The 25,747-nt window shown below is 36.1% G+C and overlaps 2 protein-coding genes across 3 annotated transcripts in view; one reads left to right on the top strand and one right to left on the bottom strand.

Moving 5' to 3' along the window:
• Positions 1 to 25,747, bottom strand: part of LOC126811146 (bromodomain and WD repeat-containing protein 3) — a 274,126-nt gene that overhangs the window by 65,387 nt on the left and 182,992 nt on the right. For both annotated transcript variants that reach the window (XM_050536628.2, XM_050536629.2), the window contains exons 24-26: positions 10,966 to 11,048; positions 9,244 to 9,355; positions 4,426 to 4,487 (exon numbers count right to left, since the gene is read on the bottom strand). In XM_050536628.2, the coding sequence (XP_050392585.1) occupies positions 4,426 to 4,487; positions 9,244 to 9,355; positions 10,966 to 11,048 (257 nt within the window). The remainder of the gene's footprint in view (positions 1 to 4,425; positions 4,488 to 9,243; positions 9,356 to 10,965; positions 11,049 to 25,747) is intronic.
• LOC126811212 (quinone oxidoreductase PIG3) overlaps positions 1 to 25,747 on the top strand; it is a 166,439-nt gene that overhangs the window by 100,842 nt on the left and 39,850 nt on the right. The gene's annotated exons all lie outside the window — the stretch shown is intronic.

Below are 25,747 nucleotides of genomic sequence, written 5' to 3'. Positions count from 1 at the left end.
CCTTAGGGTGTAACGGTGATATAATAATACGGTTTTTTAAATCAGATAAAAATTATGACCTCTATAGGGTCCACAAGCTAACCAGCGGCTGCCAGGCAGGATACGCCCACATTTTCAAGAGATGGATAGAGAACAAGCTAACAAGAAAGAGATTTTTCCTACAATCAAGGGCCATAATTCAGGAAATTACAATTCGATATGCGCAAATATCGAAAGGAACTGAACGAACGGCAGCCATTTTGTCTGTCAATACGTTTTATTAAATCGGATAAAAATTATGACCTCTATAGGATCCACAAGCTAAGAACGCAATTTTTCGTAGAATCAGGGGCCATAATTCAAGAAGTTTCGGTCTGATATGTGCAAATATCGAAAGGAACCAAGATCTTTGGGTTATAAACTTACATTTCCAGTTTCAACAAAATCGGATAAAAATTGTGACCTCTATAGGGTCCACAACCTTGATATAACATATTCTTATGCTATTCCAGAACGAACGGCGGCCATTTTGTCTGTCAATTTTGGGCCGATTTTCACGAAATTCAAACTCAGTCGTCCTTAGGGTGTAACGGTGATATAATAATACGTTTTTTTAAATCGGATAAAAATTATGACCACTATAAGGTCCACAAGCTAAAAACGCGATTTTTCGTACAATCAGGGGCCATAATTCAGGAAATTACGGTCCGATATGCGCGAATATCGAAAGGAACCGAGATCTTTGGGTTATTATAAATATACATTTCAAGTTTCAACAAAATAGGATAAAAATTGTGACCTCTATAGGGTCCACACTCATCCTTAGGGTGCAACGGTGATATAATAGAACGTTTTTTTTAAATCGGATAAAAATTATGACTTCTATAGGGTCCACAAGCTAACCAGCGGCTGCCAGGCAGGATACGCCCACATTTTCGAGAGATGGATAGAGAACAAGCTAACAAGAAAGTGATTTTTCCTACAATCAAGGGCCATAATTCAGGAAATTACAATTCGATATGCGCATATATCGAAAGAAACCGAGATCTTTGGGTTATAAACTTATAAACGTGATTTTTCGTACAAACAGGGGCCATAATCCATGAAGTTTCGATCCGATACAGACGGACGGACAGGGGCGACAGCATAATACGTCCACATGAAAATGTGGGCGTATAAAAACGCGATTTTTCGTACAATCAGGGGCCATAATTCAGGAAGTTACTGTCCGATATGCGCGAATATCGAAAGGAACTGAGATCTTTGGGTTATAAACTTACATTTCAAGTTTCAAGAAAATCGGATCAAAATTGTGACCTCTGTAGGGTCCACAAGCTAAAAACGTGATTTTTCGTACAAACAGGGGCCATAATCTATGAAGTTTCGATCCGATACATGCCAATATCGAAAGCAGCCGAGATCTTTTGGGGATAAACCTATATTTCAAGTTTCGTCGAAATCGGATAAGAATTGTGACCTGTAGAGAGTCCACAAACAATTGTGGACAGACGGACGGACAGGGGCGACAGCATAATACGTCCACATGAAAATGTGGGCGTATAAAAACGCGATTTTTCGTACAATCAGGGGCCATAATTCAGGAAGTTACGGTCCGATATGCGCGAATATCGAAAGGAACTGAGATCTTTGGGTTATAAACTTACATTTCAAGTTTAAAAAAAATCGGATAAAAATTGTGACCTCTATAGGGTCCACAAGCTAAAAACGTGATTTTTCGTACAATCAGGGGCCATAATCCATGAAGTTTCGATCCGATACATGCCAATATCGAAAGCAGCCGAGATCTTTTGGGGATAAACCTATATTTCAAGTTTCGTCAAAATCGGATAAGAATTGTGATCTGTAGAGAATCCACAAACAATTGTGGACGGACGGACGGACAGGGGCGACGGCATAATACGTCCACATGAAAATGTGGGCGTATAAAAACAACGTACGTGTTGGGAGAAAAATGCATTTAAAAATGTTTATAGCGTTATTACGGCCTTGTGGAAATTTTGAAATAAAATCTAGAGATTAGTTAACATGCTTACCGAACAATTAAGAAAAATACGTATTCCAGTTCTATTGTGCAGCAATATTGATAATTCCACGTGTAGAAGAAATGTCGTGTATATACGGTTACTCTTATACACGACCATATTCTAGGGGGCGCTAGTGTCGCTAGCCGTGAAGTTAGTAATCCGTTAGTCATTTAGTTATACATTATTAGGATTTACGTCACAATTCTGCGGCCCGTAATTCCGTAAGAGATGGTCTAACACCAAAAAAATGTGAGATATATGCCATGGATAATTATATATTTATCTTCATTTCAAAGTTATTGTATTACAACTCAAAATTATCCAGGTCAGTGTGTTTTCTATAGAGCACGTGTTAATTACGTGTGAGCTACTGAAATGGTTTTTCTCCGGCCAATTCAACTATTTCGTTATTTAAGTAGCCAAAACGCAATATTTAATTATTAAAAAATTATCATGAGCCTTACTAATATTTCATTTTTAAGTCAAATATATTTTTTTTTCGGGCACTCCATGGTGACAAAGTGGTATAGAAACGTGAATTCACAATACCCTACCATGAATAAAAAACATGAAATATGAATTTACTTTGAAAAGTTTTCGTGCGTTATCAAAAATGACCGGCAGTGAAAATTTTGAAGTGGAAGCCCTGGCACACAGCCAGAGGCATAGCCATGAAATATATATTGGGGCGGGGGTCCGCAACCCTAACCCTAACTCATTTTTAAAACCCCTAAAACATAAAAACAAACATCATGTGGCCATGCTGTCTACCAAGACACCGCGTGCAAAAGCATTATGGTTACGTTGCTGGCTGAGCGGGCGATAAATATTTGGTTTAGGCGATAATGTTTTTGGGTACCTACATGCGATTCACTCTTATAAGTGACAGAAAAAAATTAACAAAATATTACTGACAGGCTAACTAGACACAATTTTATGGAACACAGGTACTTTTCACTTCACACATGTTTCCAGGATGATTATCTCTGTGTTTTATTTTAACAATGTAAACCATATTGGGATATGTACAGGTTTTATACAGATAGAATCTTAACTAATCCTAAAATAATTGTTGTAAATAAATAGGAGTTTGGGCCTACTATGTAAATTTTTTGGGGGGTCCAAGTATATTCAGACGCCCATGCCCACAGCAGCTAAATCGTCCGGGAAGTCAACAAGAGTTGTTGCATATTTTTACTTTTTTCGTTAATGAAATATTTATAATACACTAAAATCTGATTAAGAGTAACAACTCATTAAGTAATTATCAGAAAATCATTAGAATTTGTTTGGTTTTTATAAAGTTCTGCCCCATGCTAACGTTTAGTATACAAAACATTTAATGACGCCCATGCCCACAGCAGCTAAATCGTCCGGGAAGTCAACAAGAGTTGTTGCATATTTTTACTTTTTTCGTTAATGAAACATTTATAATACACTAAAATCTGATTAAGAGTAACAACTCATTAAGTAATTATCAGAAAATCATTAGAATTTGTTTGGTTTTTATAAAGTTCTGCCCCATGCTAACGTTTAGTATACGAAACATTTAATATCATAGATTTAGCTGTTCATTGAAAATCAATATACTTGTTCATCTCAAGACCTTAAACTCTGTGTATCAAACTGCAGTCAATCGGATGATAACTTTAGCCTCTAGAGCGTCACAAGATTTTTCAAAGTGATCAAGGTCCATAACTATGGCAGTAATTATCGGAAATTGTGGAAAATCAATAGGATTCTTTGTCTCATGACCACAAACACTGCATATAAATTTATTTAAAGTCAATTGGATATTAACTTTAGCCTCTAGAGCGTCCACAAGATTTTTTGAAGTGATCAAGGGCCATAACTCTGGCAGTAATTATCGGAAATTGCTGAAAATCAATAGGCTTCTTCATCTCATGACCTTAAACACTGTGTATAAATTTAAACTCAATCGGATATTAACTTTAGCCTCTAGAGCGTCCACAAGATTTTTTGAAGTGATCAAGGGCCATAACTCTGGCAGTAATTATCGGAAATTGCTGAAAATCAAAAGGCATCTTCGTCTCATGACCTTAAACACTGTGTATAAATTTTAGGTCAATCGGATATTAACTTTGGCCTCTAGAGCGTCCACAAGATTTTTCAAAGTGATCAAGGGCCATAACTCTGGCAATATTTATTGGAAATCGCTGAAAATCAATAGGCGTATAAAAATAACACACCACGATTGGGGCGCCTTCATAACACTTGCCAAGCAAGTTTTAAAGAAATCTCACAAAAACTTTGACATATGGAACTAATAGAAGTATTGTGGATGAATTATGGGAGTATGATAAGAACAGACCGACATACTGTAAACAATGAGACTTATTATACGTTTATTATAATTCTGAAGTATAGAAAGTACACATACTAGTTGGGCCATATGGTTCCATGTCCCATGGACTTAGTTTTTCTGTTTCTTTATTATCCCATCTATAAAACATATAAATACATCTACAAATTTAGAGAAATATATATAAACTTAATTAGCACTAGTGAAAATTTTGATTTACGAGGAAAATAAATGTATGTGTTCTAATTGTAAATTGTCTAGTTAGAAACTAAACTTCTATTAACTACAATGTCTCCTATGGTGTTCTTAATTGGCTTGGCAATATTGTATATAGACTGACATTATCAATAAGAAGAATACGACTTCTACTTAAAGAGCACATCAAATGACCCAATGAAATTTTATGTACTTATAGCCATTGGTTACTGTAAGTACTTACAGCAAGTTCACACCAATCTGATTAAAATTAATTCAGCCATCTTCACTCAAAGTTGTAAATATAGACCTCCAGTAAAATTGACGTTGCCAATTATTGAAAACACTCTTAATCCCCTCCGACTCCAGTGGCGTCACAGTGACCAAATGCATATTAGGAATGTTTATTCCTTAATTTATTTAAATATTATTTAGAATTTGTTTTATAATGCCATAACAAAGACAGTTGCTGTTAGCCATATTCCATGTGTCCTTTCGATCAAAATAAACCTAATTGGCTTCTGATTAAAACAACGAGATGGGTGTGAAATTGTTATCGGCAGTGCTACGAACATCAATGAAGCCAACAGAAATAATTCATTGTCGGCTTTTAATTGACTATATATGAAATGTGAATATAAATTATTTCAAGGATAAACGTTTGTGATAAGATTAGTTTATGTCTAGCATCGTGCCAAATCTAACCTTAGTTACTACACCCATAGTATGCAATGCCTTACATGTAAGGGAGCATATCTTGTAATATAGTTCACAAGCGTTGATTGGCTGAGAAATGATAGCAATCTATTGTTATGTGTAGCCACCGGAAAAATCCATATTCACCGTAAATTTCAAACAGAGTTGTGACAATAAATATGTATTTATAAATGGTGATTACTATAATTATATAGCTAATAATGAATATATCGACAAGAGAATGGCACCATTCTTATTTCAGTGCTCACAGAAAATAGTTAAGATATCAGTTGGTTAAGTATTGGCCGTGTTATGAAAAATCAGCAAGTTTATGGGGTCATCAAAATTACCGGTAAATGTGCTAATTGATTGGATCATCTTCATTTGCCACATGGCCTATTCGCACAAAGGTAACTAACTTGACCTGTTCCCTTTGTTTACCAAATATTTTATTTGACAGAAAGGGTGCGCCTTATACATAACTTTAAGCAAATCCTGGCTTTTCCCTGTGTCGACACCGAAGTCTGAAGTTCAAGAAATAACTGCCCTAGAATCAACACATGTCGACCGGGTGACGCTACCTTAAAAGCTTATGATATATTATCACTCAAATTAAATACAATACTGTTCCTTTTTGTGTCCATTCATATATGTCAATAATGTTTTAGATATGTTTAAAATGCGTCATATTTGTCAATAACCATTTAGATACGATTAAAAAATGTCAATAATTATCGCCCATATTTCTGTTATTTTGTGCATAAAAAAGATGTCGACATTTTCTGCTATTTAGTGTAGGCTACGGTATACCGTTTGTCATAACCGGCAATGCAAACACCATCGGCCGATAGCCATTCATCTTTAACGGTGTTCCAAAAAATAGTATACGTATCGTTAATATTTCTTGCTATTTCTACAACATATATTTCTGCTATTCCATATACTCTTGGCCATTACTGTCAGTTCTAACACGTCCCTGTTCAAGGTCAGTGTTGTTATCAGTCAAGTTGACTAATAGGGCGGGGCATGCATTTATACAAGCATTTTCATTGGCTCAATATAAGTCATCGGTATTAAGGGTGGGATTACAGTTAAACTGACATATTATATTGAAGTTCTTCAATCTAACCTGTCGTCGAAACTGCAAATCCACTCGACGTATATCATTGACATAGTCAACCAATTATTTCTTAATTTTACATCTAGCCGTTTCAAGTTACCGCTAGTTTTCATGAAACATTGATTCACTGATTGATCCATTGTTATAATTTACCGGTATCGTTAATTATCTACGGGTGAGTTGTCACCGTATGCTTTATGAAGTTGTTTGTAGTTCACAAAATCTTTGTTTCTTTGATTAGTATTAAAAATGCTATTGTATTATGTTACTGATAGATCTAAATGCTACAATCTAGGTATTGTCATGCCGTGTGTAGTCGCCGGGGCAATGGACGCCATCGTTTGTCAGTTGTTTGGATAGTATAAAGTAAACTAGAATTATTGTTTTTCTTTTACCGGTAGACAGGATTTAAGTCGTGAATAGCTGATGATAAATTATTTCTACAGTTATTATTTCATTTGTTTATCATAAATACCTATTCATTTATCACAGCCAATTGCTTGTGAATTTAACAGGATGTAATAGATGGCGATGTTTGTTGTGGGCGGGATTTTAAAGACAATTTGACTACCATACGAGTGCCAGAATTACCATTTAAGTTATGAAACAATGCGATCGAAAATTATAATTAATATAAAGTCTTATGCAATTCAAAAAATAAATATAGAGTTTTTTATTTCACAATGAAATATATATAAAGATTGATACTACTAAATATCGGTAATTATTATAACTGTAAACAATAGAGTTTGGCCCAGTTACTGAAGATCGCAGGTGTATTTGAGTCACGCCTGGTATGGCACGTGTTCCACAAGGCGCTGGAGAAGGGTACACCTAAACCATGCACTTTTATTTTTTCCTAAAAACCTCTGCCAAACTCGCCCTGCGCCTAATACACCGAAAAATATGGTAAGGCTGTAATTGAAAGATAGGTTGCAAGGCAACGAAACATACGCCCACAGCAGCTATATATCGTCAGGGCAGTCAACAAGAGTTGTTGTATATTTTTACTTTTTTCGGTAATGAAACATTTATAATACTTAACAACTCATTAAGTAATTATCAGAAGTTCTGCCCCATGCAAACGTTTAGTATACAAAACTTTTAACATCATGGATTTAGCTGTACAAGTCATAAAGATTCATTGAAAATCAATATACTTGTTCGTCTCAAGACCTTAAACTCTGTGTATCAATCTGAAGTCAATCGGATGATAACTTTAGCCTCTAGACCGTCACAAGATTTTTCAAAGTGATCAAGGGCCATAACTTTGGTAGTAATTATCCGAAATCGTTGAAAATCAATATGATTCTTCATCTCATGGCTTCAAACACTGTGTATTAATTTAAAGTCAATCGGATATTAACTTTAGCCTCTATAGCATCCACAAGATTTTTCATAGCGATTAAGGGCCATAAGATTTTTCAAAGTGATCAAGGGCCATAACTCTGGCAAAAATTATTGGAAATCACTGAAAATCAATAGGATTCTTCGTCTCATGACCTTAAACACTGTGTATCAATTTAAAGTCAATCGGATATTAACGTAAGCCTCTAGAGCGTCCACAAGATTTTTCTGGCAGTAATTATCGGAAATCGCTGAAAATCAATAGGTTTCATCGTCTCATGACCTTAAACACTGTGTATAAATTTAAAGTCAATCAGATATTAACTTTAGCCCCTAGAGTGCCACAAGATTTTTCAAAGTGATCAAGGGCCATAACTCTGAGAGTAATTAAAGGAAACCCCTGAAAATCAATAGGCTTCTTCGTCTCATGATCTTAAACAATGTGTATAAATTTAAAGTCAATCGGATATTAACTTTGACCTCTAGAGCGTCCACAAGATTTTTTGAAGTGATCAAAGAGAGAGAGAGAGAAATGGGGTTTAACGTCCACTCGACACAAACTAGGTCATTTCGGGACTAACATATGGTTTAATTTTATTTACATAATTCGCTTGCGCGTAAAGGTCTTTAGCAGTGGGAGGAAACCAGAGGACCCGGAGAAAACCCACGAGGTTGGACAGGCGACCCTACTCCTTGCCACGTACAACCAGGGATTCGAAACCACGCCAGTCGACTCAATGACAGACTTTATGATACAGCGCACGCACGCTAACCATTCAGCCATCCAACCCCCCTGAAGTGATCAAGGGCCATAACTCTGGCAGTAATTATCGAAAATCGCTGAAAATCAATAGGCTTCTTCGTCTCATGACCTTAAACACTGTGTATAAATTTAAAGTCAATCGGATATTAACTTTAGCCTATAGAGCGTCCACAAGCAATTGTTGACACCGGACCGACAAAAATATATGACCACATTTCAATGTGGGCGTATAAAAATTGAAAAGTGTTTTCGGCTGTCTGTTACTCAAATAGTAATACATCAAATAATCTTAATCAGAATGGTGTGAACTTGCCATAACGTGTATATAGTATCCACTGGCTACACCCACATATTGTTTGGTCACTTGATGTGCTCTTTGACTACTGAACAAGAGACATTATTATGCCATTGTCATTGATTGGTTCTAGTCTATAATTGTCAATTGAGGGATTTTGAAATCTTTACAAACTACAATATTATGAAAGTTGAATCTCTCAACTGAAGGGAATATAGCAGTCCATAATTGCTAGTTTTGATTTTTCTTAATGGCTGAATATATATTGATCTATGTACGGGTGTATAACTTTAATTCAAATCTTTCGATAGGTCCCTTTTCAATCCGATTGAATCCAAGCCTAACATTGATATTTCGGTTTTGTTTTCTTAATCAAATGTCAAATAATCAATCTGAGTATATTTTAGTGTAGATTAAGCAGGGAAAAATTAGATATTGTCAGAAAATATCAGATAGTGATCAGCGGCTTACATAACTTACAGAACATTAAAACATTGATACATGCTGTCTGGAAATTCTTCTTGGAATGGTTCCTGAGATACAATGGTTCCTAACCACCACATATCATCAATTATAGAACGGAATCTATCACCTGCAAAAATAAAGAAGGCATTACTAGCGTCTTTCTGAAGGGAGATTAGGTCACTATAATGGAGCAAATACTTTATATAAAAGGTTTCAATGAATCGCAAATTCCTACATGAACATAGTGTTGGATTATTACAAATTTATGTGAGATGTGGTTAGAAATGATTCCCGTCTGTGAACAAAGAAGAATTCAGGATTACTATGAAAAACAGAAGGTAAGGATGCCAAAATAGCCGTGGAAAAGAGGTGGGATAGAGTATTATTGTCTTTAAAGATAGGTTCCCGCATACAAACTGGGTGATTTAACGGTATATACGGACTAAAAACATATTCAAACTAATTAATTTGTCATAATTTTGCTTCAAATCCTTCTCAAACATTGTAATTGCGAAGGAATGTCCTGCTATAAAAATTTGATCAAACCAGGTCATGTCTACGTCACGTGACTTACCTCTCTTAGAAGTCAGAGGAGAATTCATTGCATACTTAAGACGATGTTGTCTTTAATCGCTTACTATTTATTACAAATATCGAATCCTAATTAAATTCTCGGATTATCCACTACCCGCGTCTTTTTCCGTCATTTTTATCTCAGAAAGTGTTGTACGTCTGACTCTTCATAAAGTTTATCAACTTGTACATCAAGCGCTCAATGTTCACGTGTGACCTTTGACATCATGCGTGCAGAAATTCCTAATCATCGGGCTGTTGATTAGGGGAACCCTTACATTTTTGTCCTGTATACGCTCCATGAGTGTTTTTCGGGGAATCCAGTATTTTTCTAGTAAGATTGAATATCTCTAATTTCCATATATACCAAAATTACCATACTTTTATTGGAAATAACCACCCGATAAATACTTTTCTGGGAACCCATCTTTAATATCATATTCCTTGTTAATAGGAATGGACAGGAACGGTCCGAGGAATTTGTCCATTTAGAGACCTTTCCGAAAGGAACTAATGATTACCTATCCCCCTAAAATTTAAACAGCATCATTTGGTTAGAATTCTGTTGCTTATACCGTATAATATTTGTAAAAGGTTAAAATGTTTACGATTCTAAACTAACAACAATCTGATTTAATATACAACAAGATTATAAACTGAATACGATCTGCTTTAATATAAAACAAGAGAAAGAAGTTACATACATTGAAGTGAGCATATTAGCATATTTATTTACTAGGTTATGAGAATTATTTTGTTAACTCTAGAGCACTCACAAGATTTTTCTCAAAGTAATAGACAACCATAATTTATCAGTAATTATCTTCATACACTCAACATTAATAATGTGTACAAATTTTACATCTTCATTCAATCAACATAAATAATGTGTACAAATTTTACATCAACAAGAAGCTGACTTAAGATTTTAGTGCTTCTATAAGATTTTTCAAATTGATCTTAGAGTAATTTCGGAAATCATTAGAATTCTGTCTCATGAACGTAAAAACAGTATATAATAGTGCACACAAGCAATTTTGTATGACAGATGAACAGACAGGTGTGATAACAATTTATGATTACATTTCAACAGGATCACAGCAAGTTTAGAAGAATTGTGAACAGACAGGATCCTCAACAATTAATACATTAAAGTATAAATACCTTGTTTAAACTGTCTTGACATGGCTGTATCATAATTCTGACGCAATACAACAAAATCTATAACATCTGGTATATCATGATATCTGTAAACATAATTGTATGTCATATGCAACATCCTATCTAATATCCTTAAATGACATTTAGAAGTAGAGGTATAATATTCATAATAACACAACTTTATGGATTTACTACTTCTTAGTTTATTACATGCAACGTTTCAATACTCTTACAGGTATCTTTATCAAGCAATTCTAATCTATCTAATCTAAATATATTGTTTCATTGGCATTTAGTAATTGAACTGGAATACACAGGTCACAATTCTATGGAATACAATTACTGTTTATTACTGAGCGACGTATCAACTAGACTTTTCTAGACTTTATCAAGCAATAATAAAAAGTAATTGTATTCCATAGAATTGTGACCTGCATTTTCTAAATATCATTGATATTAGATAATATTAACAAACAGTTGCCAAGCTATGGGGCGCTGTTTGTAAATTAATTATTTAGCTTTTTATATAGCAAAAAACACTAGATTTAATTTAAATTTATATATACTATTCAAAAAAAGTAGGGGATATTTGATTTTTAAGTGTTATTAAAGTCACCTAATGAAACTGACGAAGAAACAAATGACAAAATGAAATGAAGTTCACATTCATCGATTTATTCCAAATGATCGTTAGACTAAGTAAGGCACAGACTGACCATTATAAGGGTAAAATGATACCCGGGGTCAAACAGCAAAGTTACCACAGCATCACAACCAAGTCAGTAACGGGTAAATCCTCCTCTGTTTGCCAAACAAGCATTGATCCGACGTGGCATACTCCTAATGAGACGTCTAAGGTCATTTTGGTCCAGATTGTCCCATTCCTGTTGCAACGCAGCAGCAAGTTCTTGGACATTGGCAGGACGTTGTTGACGTTGACGTAACCTCTGTCCAAGCATGTCCCAGACATGCTCGATGGGGGAGAGGTCGGGACTCAGTGCTGGCCACGGTAATGTGGTGATGTTCTGTTGTTGGAGGTAACCTGTAACGATCCTGGCCCTGTGACATCTTGCGTTGTCATCCTGGAAGATGAAACGGCGGCCATGACGTCGTGCGAACGGCACAACATGGACTGCCAAGATGTTGTCCCGGTAGTACTGGCCTGTAACACGCCCTGCAACAACATGTAAAGCCGTTCTTCTAGCAACAGTGATGCCTCCCCACACCATAACAGAACCACCCCCAAATCGATCATGTCTGATGACGTTAACGTCTTGGAAGCGCTCGTTTCGACGACGCCACACCCTCCTTCGTCTGTCCAAAAAATCAACAGTGAACCTTGACTCATCTGAAAACATCACATTGCTCCAGCGTCGATTATCCCAGTGTTGACGATCCCTACACCAACGATGTCTTGCCTGAATGTGATGATCTCTCAAACAAGGGATCACGAGAGGACGTCGGGCGCGAAGGTGACCCCTATGCAGTCGATTCCGAATCGTCTGGCCACTCACTCTCACACCAGTGTCTGTTTGAAGACGAGCGCTGATCTGATTTGCTGTGATGACACGATTTCTCAAGGCCAAGGTACGGATAAATCGATCCTGGGCTTGAGTTGTCGCCCTTGGTCGACCTGAGCGTGGTCTGTCCTGTACAGATTGTGTATCACGGTATCTGGACCATAGCCTGCTTATGACAGACTGAGAAACATTCATCGTCCGCGCCACAACCGCCTGTGTTGTGCCGATCTGTAGCATGCCAAGGGCACGTAACCTTTCATTTTGGGTAAGCCGACGCATATCAAAATTTGTTTTCTGGTCACTAAAACAATTAAACTGATGTTTCCACCCTGGAATTCAATGCCACAATGACTGTAACATTCAAAGTCAGAGTCGTGCAAATCTTGGGTTGGACCCCCATGATGATCCCAAGCATCACCTGCATTCCATGCGGTAGCTATTGGTGCGTTTGGGCGTCACATGTAACTGGAAATGTTTCTTCTGTTAGGTTCTATAGTGACTTTTTTCGTAGTCATTTGCATATTTTAGTATTATGCCCCCAAAATCAAATATCCCCTACTTTTTTTGAATAGTATATATAGTTAAATCTCGACTTTTGTGCAAATTTTTCACTTTTAATATTTAAACTAAAAATACAACAAAAACTCAATATTTAACATAATATATATAAATATTTCTTGATTTGTCTCTATTTTCATATTTAACATTTAGCATTGAATATTAAGACCAAAACAAGAGATTTGATGATATATAAATATTTAGCTAATTATTTAGTTAAATGTTTAAACATTTAGCTAAATATATATTTAGTTAAATGTTAAAATATTTAGTTAAACATTTATATATTTAGTTAAACATTTATATATTTAGTTAAATAATATATATTTAGCTAAATAATATATATTTAGCTAAATAATGTATATTTAGCTAAATAATTATATATTTAACTAAATAATTATATATTTAACTAAATAATTATATATTTAACTAAAATAATTATTGTTGTAAGCGACTTCACACTAAACGATGACGTAGTGTACAACTTTCCATTGACTGCACAACACAGTACTATCTGGAACCTGAACGCTCAGCTTAGTTCTTACACCCGTGATTTGGGTTACAAGTTCGTGGTCAGCTTCCATTTCTAATTGCTAGTAGGCCTATTGTGCCAAGGCTCACGTGTCGGGTACACGTCATCATTTTATGCACAGTTTTTTGTGTCGCTTACGATAATAGAAATATTGGCGGGACCACAAATATATACAATATTTTTTGATATTTACATATATGCCATTTTTGTTCTAATATCTATCTAAATATATATATTCTGAGTTAAATCTAATGTTTTTTGCTATAAAAAAAATTAAATAATTATTTTACAAACGGCACCCCATACCAAGCAAGATACACCCACATGTTGCAAGAGATGGACAGAGAATCAAGCTAAAAAAAGAGATGAGTCCACATGTTGCAAGAGATGGACAGAGAATCAAGCTAAAAAAAAGAAAGGGATTTTTCAGACAATCAGGGGCCATAATCCAAGTTGTTACGGACAGATACGCCCAAGTGTCGAAAGGAACTTAGATCTTTGGGATATAAACATAATTTTACTTTTCATCAAAATCAGATACAAATTGTGACCTTGATCATGGTGTAATGGTAATATGTTTAAACAGTTTTTTAAATCGGATAAAAATTGTGACATAATCCAAGAAGTTACGATCAGATACGCATGAATATTGACAGGAAACGAGATCTGTGGCATATAAATATATATAAGACTTGTGCTAGCAAAATGAGTCAGAATGTGCAAAGTCTAATAATGAGCTACAGACAAAACAAGCGAAAATATTGATTTTCACAAAAATGAATCTATAATTATACTATCTGTCGACCCAAGAGATCAAAATAGCAATAAAACATTTCAAAACACCTTTATTTGGACGTTTTGTAAAAGTAAGGTATTCTTAAATCTTTCTTAAAATTCTCAGTGAAATTAGTTGTATTTCGACGCATGCAGCAGGACACTTGGCCAATCTCCTTACGTAATACTTGGCATCGTTGTGAATCTCTAGTTTATACATATGACTGAAGTATTACCGCAAATCTCATTTTCAACAAATATAATTGTGTTTTAACACCCATACAATATATAAGCATACATTGTGGTATCATGGCTGCGTTCAGGGCTCACACTGTCAGGTTGCAATTTGCGATAAAACAATGAAAGTGGCATGGCTCGAAATGCTCGCCTGGCTACTTGTCACCAACAGGCGATTTTTTCGTCTCACAGATAGCAAGTAAAACTACCTGTCGCAAGCGACAGGTGGACTAAATTTTACTTGATGTTCAGTAAATTGACTTAAGACCACAATACTCACATCCACGTCACATACATTTAATTATTCATTTCTAAATGCAAGAATTAATCACGGAAATACAGCGAAAAGCCACCATTTCCACTGTTTACATTTCGCTCTGTCGCAGGCTACAGTTACTCTCACAGTTTGGAAGTAAACAATTTTATAACAATGAATTTCACACCATCTACGCTTGTTTTCATCTGATTGACACTAGTTTATAACATATTATGAAGTATTATCTATATATATATTTGTGACTGTCGTTTGTCTGTCTGTTCGGGGTTGGCGGCTACACTAGGTCTGTCCCGAGTCTGAAATTTGGGGTATAGGGGTAGCTCGGACCGGGGAGTAACTTAGGCCAGGTGGCGTTAGTCTACCACTTCCGGTTTCGGAGTTGTGACCCCCGAGCAAAGCCGGTCTGTTCGGGGTTGGCGGCTACACTAGGTCTGTCCCGAGTCTGAAATTTGGGATAGCTCGGACCGGAGAGTAACATAGGTCAGGTGGCGTTAGTCTACCACTTCCGGTTTCGGAGTTATAACCCCCGAGCGAAGCCAGTCTGTTCGGGGTTGGCGGCTACACTAGGTCTGCCCCGAGTCTGAAATTTGGGGTATAGGGATAGCTCGGACCGGGGAGTAGCATAGGCCAGGTGGCGTTAGTCTACCACTTCCGGTTTCTGAGTCATGACCCCCGAGCGAAGCCGGTCTGTTCGGGGTTGGCGGCTACACTAGGTCTGCCCTGAGTCTGAAATTTGGGGTACAGGGGTAGCTCGGACCGGGGAGTAACATAGGCTAGGTGGCTTTAGTCTACCACTTCTGGTTTTGGAGTTATGACCCCCGAGCGAAGTCTGTCTGTTCGGGGTTGGCGGCTACACTAGGTCTGTCCCGAGTCTGAAATTTGGGATAGCTTGGACCGGGGAGTAACATAGGTCAGGTGGCGTTAGTCTACCACTTCCGGAGTTATAACCCCCGAGCGAAGCCGGTCTGTTCGGGGTTGGCGGCTACACTAGGTCTGTCCCGAGTCTGAAATTTGGGATAGCTCGGACCGGGGAGTAACATAGGTCAGGTGACGTTAGTCTACCACTTCCGGTTTCGGAGTTATAACCCCCAAGCGAAGCCGGTCTGTTTGGGGTTGGCGGCTACACAACGTCTGCCCCGAGTCTGAAATTTGGGGTATTGGGGTAGCTCGGACGGGGGAGTAACATAGGCCAGGTGGCGTTAGTCTACCACTTCCGGTTTCGGAGTTATGACCCCCGAGCGAAGCCGGGTATCCTGCTGGTATCTACATAAATTAAAATGCAGCCCCAAGTCATTCTACCGTAATGACACAACAGTAAATATAGTGGTGGCTGGAATGGAAATGCACACGGATTGTGAGAAAGAAATTCCAGGAGGCGTTACCTGTCCTCCGCACGCGGTACATGTAAATACAGTATCATGCATAGGTGTGATTCGTGTTTTGATATTCAATTTATTACGGATATAACTTTTAGGCATTCTGATGCCGAAGAAATGAAAAGGTTTCATATTACGATATTTATATGGAGCAATGTACGTAAAGACCTAAACAATTTAAGAGTGTGTGTGTACCTACATTTATGGATATGTGTGACGTGTTTGGTCTTTGATAATTCAGAGTGACGGGTTATTTACTGAAGCGACAGGTACGAAGAAAAGCTAACTGTTGCTTGCGACAGGCACCTTTTTTGAAAAATTTCTAGGCCTTAAGTGGCGATAAAAAATTTATTTTGGCGATAATGTTTTGGGGTACTTCTGAGAAGTGGCCAAAAAAATCTTAAAATTTGAATCGTATATAGATTGCCATTGAGCGTCAACCAAAACCATGTGGTGGCATACTATAAATTAATCAACACTGAGAAGTAGTAAGAGTGAGATTTGTACGTTTAGGGCATAGATATCTCCCGATTTGGTAAATTTCTATGAATATCGGTAAAATTCTAATTATTGCAACAAATCTAATACGAAGAGGCTAATATCTGTAGGTACGGTGTGTTAATTAACAGGGGTGAGAAATTGACTGAGTGGTGATATAATTAACGCTAGGGGTGAAAATCTCGGCGACGGTGCGTTTTCTGTACCGGTGTGTTAATTAACGAACGGGTTAAAAACGACTGACACAGTGTCGTTTGGTGAGTTTTCTCGAAAGCGTGTAATAACTGCACCAAAGGTGTTTTATCAAGGACCAACAGGCTTTATCTGACGCGTAGGTGTCAAATCCAATTTACCGTGTGATTTCTTGTTCGACAGTGTTTTACGCAGATCGGTCTTTGTTAAGTGTAGGTCTTCATACATGGATTTATATGTCCTGTAGTTACATTTGTTCGTTCGTATACGTATTTCATTTCTTGGTGAATACTACGTGTTTTATACTTCGTACCATAGTCGGGCTGCAATTATTTATATATTTGGCTTTTTGTTGGTTTAATTTGTTTATATATTATCGTGCGTACCACTGAAGTATAAATGAACGTTATTTACCGATAACCGGACCAGCCTCCATTGATTACAGACTAACGAATCTGTTTCGAAAAGCAAGTTTATAAATATAAAATCGAGCAATTGATGAAAACTATTGGTTTCATCATGTCTATATTCACTACGCGTGGGCGTTTTAATGCATAAATGTAATTTTTCTTACCTGGGTTGTAAAAAGGACTATCCAAGAAAAGTTTAATTTCCACATAAATAACAAATGATAATTCACATATCAAATAACACTAATGCAAATAGGGACATGCGCCGGCGGTGATATTGTCCATTGACTTAATATGGAAATAGAGGCTTTACAAGAACAGCTAAATTTAAACACTTGTTAATATTTCTATTGTTTACGATTGTATGAAATAGCTTTATTATTTTTCTCCCGGTACTAATAAACTACGGGTCGAGTGGATCCAATTTTTATTATGTGATTTATCAACGTGATGACAGATTGAGAGTCGGGCTGCAATTATTTATATATTTGTCTTTTTTGTGGGTTTAATTTGTTTATATATTATCGTGCGTACCAATGCGTCTGTCTTAAAATCAGTCGCATGCAATATCGTTATTACCGATATCCCGCTAAACCTTCATTTGATTATCCGATATTCTAATCTCTTTTGATATCAGATGCTCTAATCTGTTTTGAAAGCACAATTTTAAACAAAAAATCTCGCAATTAATGATAACCTGTAAGTTTCGTCACCGTTATATTTTATAAATGTATTTCTTACCTGGGTCGTAAATAGGGCTATCCAAGGAAACAGAATTCCATCACTATATAACAATAGATAAATCACATACCAAATAACACTAATCATGTCTAATAATAGGAACTCACGTCTGCCTCCAACACGTGGAGCTGATCGTCGAACATCTTCTGGTATGCTCTGATTCCATCACACTTTGTGTAACAAGCTTGTCTTTGCATACACAATTCCGACCTATTACGATCGCGATGCGTATTAGCTCTGCTCCAATAATGACATTTTGTGTAATATTAGGGCGATTCAAAAGAAACATGGTCAACAAGTGAAATTTAAGAGTGAGCTAGAAGGAAATATTCAAAATGGCCGTCGATTCTTTTCGAAGAGAATCAATTATTTTGATAGTTAAACCGTGGCTTGTAAAATATACAAACATGACTAATCAGATATTATTATTTCAAATTGTACTATCACCATTGATGGGAAATGCAAGAATGAATCAAATAGCGACGATTATCGAGTGAGAATAAGGTGGTCCATTTGCTACATTTACCAGCGCCAAAATTCACTAAAGTGATCGATGAGTATGAGTATAATTGTAAGCATATCTTACAAATAATATCAAAACTGAGTATAATTGTAAGCATATCTTACATATAATATCAAAATTTATATCCTATCTGGGATTTCGATTCCGATACATTCACGGTTTATAAGATTTAAATACAATGAAATACTAACTATTACATTATTATCATGTGGTACTTAAGTTAGAGGACTAAGTTATTTTTCTACAGTATATTTCAAAAAAAAAAAAAATTGTCGTATTGGAAATCCATGTATGTGAAAATTTGATGCCTTTGGTTGTTGTTCTTCTTCTTCTTGAATTTGTTAAATTATTAAACGTGTTTCCAAGTCACATAATATTACAACACAAACTGCCATCAGAGCAGGAAGTACGCTTCGCTGAACACCAACTTGGATCACCGTTGACCTAGATGTTATATAACAACTGTTAATTGCCAGACTTTATTAGGGGTAATAAATTAATTATTGCCCCAGCTCAACAATTTTAGTGAATGTGTTTTATCTTAGTTAAGATTTCGAGAAACGGGGCCCAGGTACACTTAATTTATCAGAACACAACAATAATTTTCTTGAATGAACCTTGGTTTATTAAAATTCAAAATATGACCCTGTAAATTAATATAGATGTGTTGTGTATCCTATTTCAAAACCGTAATTTGTCAAACGAACAATTAATTACATCAAAGGTGTATAAGAAATTATTGTTGTTCTGAAATAGTTTTCTTTATCAAATTTAATAATTAAGCTGTTAAAACGTCAAATTCTGGACATAATGTGTGCTATGCACGGTTCTAAAAGTTGAAGACTTTTATGATGTGGGACTCAATTTAGCATAATATATGGCCGGAAAAATTGTAAATGAAGCTATTTAAGTTTAAAACTATGACTTTAGAATACATGTATAGTGAAAATGTTGAAATTGATCACTACAGCAATAAATTGTTGTTTCAGAATTAACAGATCTTTAACAATAAATCATGCTATAACACTATCCTAAACCCGTACCCAAGAATAAATATTAAATATTTAGATTTCGAAATTACAATAAAAACAAAATCACAAATTACTACGGCATATTATGAAAATCTTTTCAAATAAAGCGACCAAAATAACAAAAGAGATTTTAAAGTCATTTTAGACTGGAAGCTAACTCCAAAGGTGATTGCATGCTTTCATAAATAGGCACATGGAGCCTGTGCTCTCGATCTGTCATCATGTTGATAAATCACATAATAAAAATTGGATCCACTCGACCCGTAGTTTATTAGTACCAAGAGAAAAATAATAAAGCTATTTCATACAATCGTCAACAATAGAAATATTAACAAGTGTTTAAATTTAGCTGTTCTTGTAAAGCCTCTATTTCCATATTAAGTCAAAGGTCAATGGACAATATCACCGCCGGCGCATGTCCCTATTTGCATTAGTGTTATTTGATATGTGAATTATCATTTGTTATATATGTGGAAATTAAATTTTTCTTGGATAGTCCTTTTTACAACCCAGGTAAGAAAAAATAATTTATGCATTAAAACGCCCATGTGTAGTAAATATAGACATGACGAAACCAATAGTTTTTCATCAATTGCTCGATTTTATATTTATAAACTTGCTTTTCGAAACAGATTCGTTAGTCTGATATCAATGGAGGTTGGTCCGGTTATAGGTAAATAACGTTCATTTATACTTCAGTGGTACGCACGATAATATTTAAACAAATTAAACCAACAAAAAGACAAATATATAAATAATTGCAGTCCGACTATGGTACGAAGTATAAAACACGTAGTATTCACCAAGAAATGAAATACGTATAAGAACGAACAAATGTAACTATAGGACGTATAAATCCATGTATAAAGACCTACACTTAACAAAGACCGATCTGCGTAAAACACTGTCGAACAAGAAATCGCACGGTAGATTTGATTTAACACCTACGCCTGTTGGTCCTTGATAAAACACCTTTGGTGCAGTTATAACACGCTTTCGAGAAAACTCACCAAACAAAGAATACACACTGTGTCAGTCGTTTTTAACCCGTTCGTTAATTAACACACCGGTACAGAAAACACACCGTCGCCAAGATTTTTACCCCTAGCGGATAATTATATCACCACTCAGTCAATTTCTCACCGCTCTTAATTAACACACCGTACGTACAGATTTTAGCCTCTTCGTATTAGATTTGTTGCGATAATTAGAACTTTACCGATATTCATAGAAATTTACCAAAATCGGGAGATATCTATGCCCTAAACGTACAAATCTCACTCTTACTACTTCTCAGTGCAACTAGCTGAAAATCTGGATCGTGTCATTGAGTAATACTAATCAATTGTCATGGATTAATGATTATAGTTGATTGATAAAAACAAAACAAAAGATAGGTTGCCAGGCAACGAAAAATACGCCCACAGCAGCTAAATCGTGCGGGGCATCAACAAGAGTTGTCACATATTTTTATATCAAAATTCATTGAAAATCAATATACTTGTTTGTCTCAAGACTTTAAACTCTGTGTATCAATCTGAAGTCAATCGGATGATATCTTTAGCCTCTAGAGCGTCACAAGATTTTTCAAAGTGATCAAGGGCCATAACTCTGGCAGTAATTATAAGAAATCATTGAAAATTAATATGATTCTTCGTCCCATGACCTCAAACACTGTGTATCAATATAAAGTCAATTGGATATAAACTTTATCCTATAAAGAATTTACAAGATTTTTTGAAGTGATCAAGGGCCATAACTCTGGCAGTAATCATCAAAAATCGCTGAAAATAAATAGACTTCTACGTCTCATGAACTTAAAACACTGTGTATAAATTTAAATTCAATCGGATATTAACTTTAGCCTCTAGAGCGTCCACAAGACTTTTTGAAGTGATAAAGGGCCATAACTCTGGCAGTAATTATCAGAAATCGCTGAAAATCAATAGGCTTCTTCGTGTCTTGACCTAAAACACTGTGTATAAATTTAAAGTCAATCAGATATTTACTTTAGCCCCGAGAGTGTCCACAAGCAATTGCGGACGCCGGACCGCCGACAATATACGGCCACATTTCAATGTGGGCGTATAAAAATTGCCAATGATATATATATATAAGGCCTTCCCACGTTATTAATCCAAACAGTTTTGTCTTCGATAATTGAATTCCGTTTGCTGTGGCTTCATACGGCATGTAAAATATACAAGCATGCCTAATTGGATATTATTGTTTCAAATTGCCAATGATATATATATATATATATATATATATATATATAAAGCCTTTCCATGTCATTATTTACTCCGAATAATTAATCCAAACAGTGACTAAGTTATTTAATATTTTGTTTTGTCTTCGATAGTTGAATACCGTTTGCTGTGGCTTCATACGACATGTAAAATATACAAGCATGCCTAATTGGATATTATTGTTTCAAATATATTCTATTATCACTTTGGGTCGAAAACAACGAATGAGTCGAATAGCAACGATTCTCAAGTGAGAAAACGATCCGCACACAATTTGTTTCATTATACTCCCGCCAAAATCCACTAAAGTGAACGTAAGCATCGCTTACTAGTCTTACAAATGAAATTGAAATTTCTATAATTCTATCAGGGGTTCAGTCAGATTCTAATACCATTACTGTATCTGAAAATAACAGTAAACCTATTGTACACGCAAAACCTTATTTTAATTGAGTTGTGTGACAAAGATAAAAGAACACACGTATAGCTGTGGAGGCTTCTTTGATAACCAAGGAACTAAACCTGATTACCCAATCAACAATCTTTATCTCCTGAGCACTTGGTGAAATTAACAGAAGTTATTCCCATAAAGTTATAATATACAAAACCTAAAACAAATTTTATGGCGTGGTTGCTATGTTATTTTGTTTTAGAATATACCACCATTACATCTTTAACTTGCTTTTTCTGAAAACTACCTTTTCTGACTTGGGCAACTTCAAACTAATATAGCTCAGTCAATTTTTTTCTGATTCATACCAACTATACATCATTTTGAAGATATCAAGGAGGAGAATGTGAAAATAAATTTTTAAAATTTCCTTATTGTGACTCAATTTACCACCACTAGGTCACATATTTTAACATTCATCAAAATCTAATAAAAATTGTGATCTCAGGGGGTTTACAACCTTGGTATTACATGAAAATGTGGGTGTATAAAAGATTGATACATACAGCAGCTTTTAATGTCAGTAAAGATAGGTTGCCAGGCAAAGAAACATACGCCCATAGCAGCTAAATCGTGTGAGGGGTCGACACAGGTTGTTCTATATTTATTCTTTTGTTGGTAGAGAAGGCATTTACAAGACAATTTCATACAGATTAGATTATAATTTTCATCCTTTGTTCATGAGGGTTCACAAGGTTCTACAAACTGAAACAAGGACTTACAGAAATTGTTAAAATTAGACTGGCTTTTTTGTTTTACTAATTTAACTAATGCATATAAAGTTCATACAGATCAGATGATAACTTTTGGGGTACGAGCGTTCACAAGGTTCAATAAACTGAAATAAGGGCTGGGAATCGTTGAAATTCAATAGGATTTTTTGCTTTACTAATTCAAATGATGACGTTTGAATGTTCACAAGGTTCAACAAAATGAAACAAGGGCTATAACTCTAGAAGTAATAAACAGAAATCGCCGAAATTCAACAGACGTCTTCATGTCAGTAATCTAAATGATGCATATAAATTTCATACAGATCAGATGGTAACTATTGTCGTTAAAGCATTCACAAGTTTCAATAAAGTGAAACAAGGGCCATAACTCTTAGACGTAATTAACGGAAATTACTGAAATTCAATGGGAATCTTCATCTCACTACACTAGAAGAATGGTATCGTTTAGAACAGGGTTTTTAGCGCTGGAAAGTATGCATATAGTTTACTTTCAAAACATTGTTCGATAATTGATAAATATCGTTTAAGAATTACAAAGATAGTTTGCCAGACAACAAAACATACGCCCACAGCAGCTTAATATACCAAACCAGCAGCTGCCAGGCAGGATACGCCCCCATTTTGCAAGAGATGGATAGAGAACAAGCTAAAAACAAACAGGATTTTTTGTACAATCAGGGGCAATAATCCAGAAAGTTATGGTCTTAAATGCGCAAATATCAAAAGGGATTGAGATCTTTAGGATATAAAGATATGATTTAAGTTTCATCAGAATCGGACAAAAATTGTGACTTCTAAGAGGGTCGACAACCTTCGTATTGCATACTTTTACACAATTTGCGTACAAAGAGCGGCCATTTTGTTGGGCAGTTTCATTTCGATTTTCCCGAAATTCGAATTCAACCTTCATTATGGTGGAATGGTGAAATATTTAAACGGTTTTTAAAATCGGAAAAAAAAATCGTGACCTCTAGAGAATCCGCAAGCTAAAAATGCCATTTTTCGAACAAGCAGGGGCCATAATCCAGGAAGTTAAGTTCGGGTATCTGCGATTATCAAAAGGATCCATGATCTTAGTGTGTAATGGTGATATATTCACACATTTTTTTTTAAATCAGATAAATATTATGACCTCTACAAGGACCACAAACTAAAAACACGATAATTCAGGAAGTTACTATACCATATGCCGAATATCGAAAGGAACCAAGATCTTTGGGTTATTAACTTACATTTCAAGTTTCATCAAAATCAAAAGAAAATTGTGACCTCTAGAGGTTCCACAACATTGATATACCATATTTTTTACACTATTAGAGTACGAAGGGCGGCCATTTTACCTGTCAGTTTTTGTCTAATATACTATTCAAAAAAAGTAGGGGATATTTGATTTTTAAGTGTTATTAAAGTCACCTAATGAAACTGACCAAGAAACAAATGACAAAATGAAATGAAGTTCACATTCATCGATTTATTCCAAATGATCGTTAGACTAAGTAAGGCACAGACTGACCATTATAAGGGTAAAATGATACCCGGGGTCAAACAGCAAAGTTACCACAGCATCACAACCAAGTCAGTAACGGGTAAATCCTCCTCTGTTTGCCAAACAAGCATTGATCCGACGTGGCATACTCCTAATGAGACGTCTAAGGTCATTTTGGTCCAGATTGTCCCATTCCTGTTGCAACGCAGCAGCAAGTTCTTGGACATTGGCAGGACGTTGTTGACGTTGACGTAACCTCTGTCCAAGCATGTCCCAGACATGCTCGATGGGGGAGAGGTCGGGACTCAGTGCTGGCCACGGTAATGTGGTGATGTTCTGTTGTTGGAGGTAACCTGTAACGATCCTGGCCCTGTGACATCTTGCGTTGTCATCCTGGATGATGACACGGAGGCCATGACGTCGTGCGAACGGCACAACATGGACTGCCAAGATGTTGTCTCGGTAGTACTGGCCTGTAACACGCCCTGCAACAACATGTAAAGCCATTCTTCCAGCAACAGTGATGCCTCCCCACACCATAACAGAACCACCCCCAAATCGATCATGTCTGATGACGTTAACGTCTTGGAAGCGCTCGTTTCGAAGACGCCACACCCTCCTACGTCTGTCCAAAAAATCAACAGTGAACCTTGACTCATCTGAAAACATCACATTGCTCCAGCGTCGATTATCCCAGTGTTGACGATCCCTACACCAACACCACATTCATCGTCCGCGCCACAACCGCCTGTGTTGTGCCGATCTGTAGCATGCCAAGGGCACGTAACCTTTCATTTTGGGTAAGCCGACACATATCAAAATTTGTTTTCTGGTCACTATCCTTAGGGTGTAATGGTGATATATTCAAATGTTTTTTTTTTAAATCGGATAAATATTATGACCTCTATAGGGTCGACAAGCTAAAAACGCGATTTTTCGTACAATCAGGGGCCATAATTCAGGATGTTACGGTCCGATATGCACGAATTTCAAAAGAAACAGAGACCTTTGGGTTATAAACTTACATTTCAAGTTTCAACAAAATTGGATAAAAATTGTGACCTCTATAGGGTCCACAACCTTGATATACCATATTTTTACGCTATTTGAGAACGAAGGGCGGCCATTTTGTCTGTCAGTTTTGGGCCGATTTTCACAAAATTCGAACTGTACAATCAAGGGCCATAATCCATGAA

Source organism: Patella vulgata, chromosome 2, assembly GCF_932274485.2.
Source record: "Patella vulgata chromosome 2, xgPatVulg1.2, whole genome shotgun sequence".
Taxonomy (NCBI): Eukaryota; Metazoa; Mollusca; class Gastropoda; family Patellidae; genus Patella; species Patella vulgata.
Note: the sequence above shows the minus strand (reverse complement) of the source record. Positions and strands in the feature narration are given on the sequence as shown.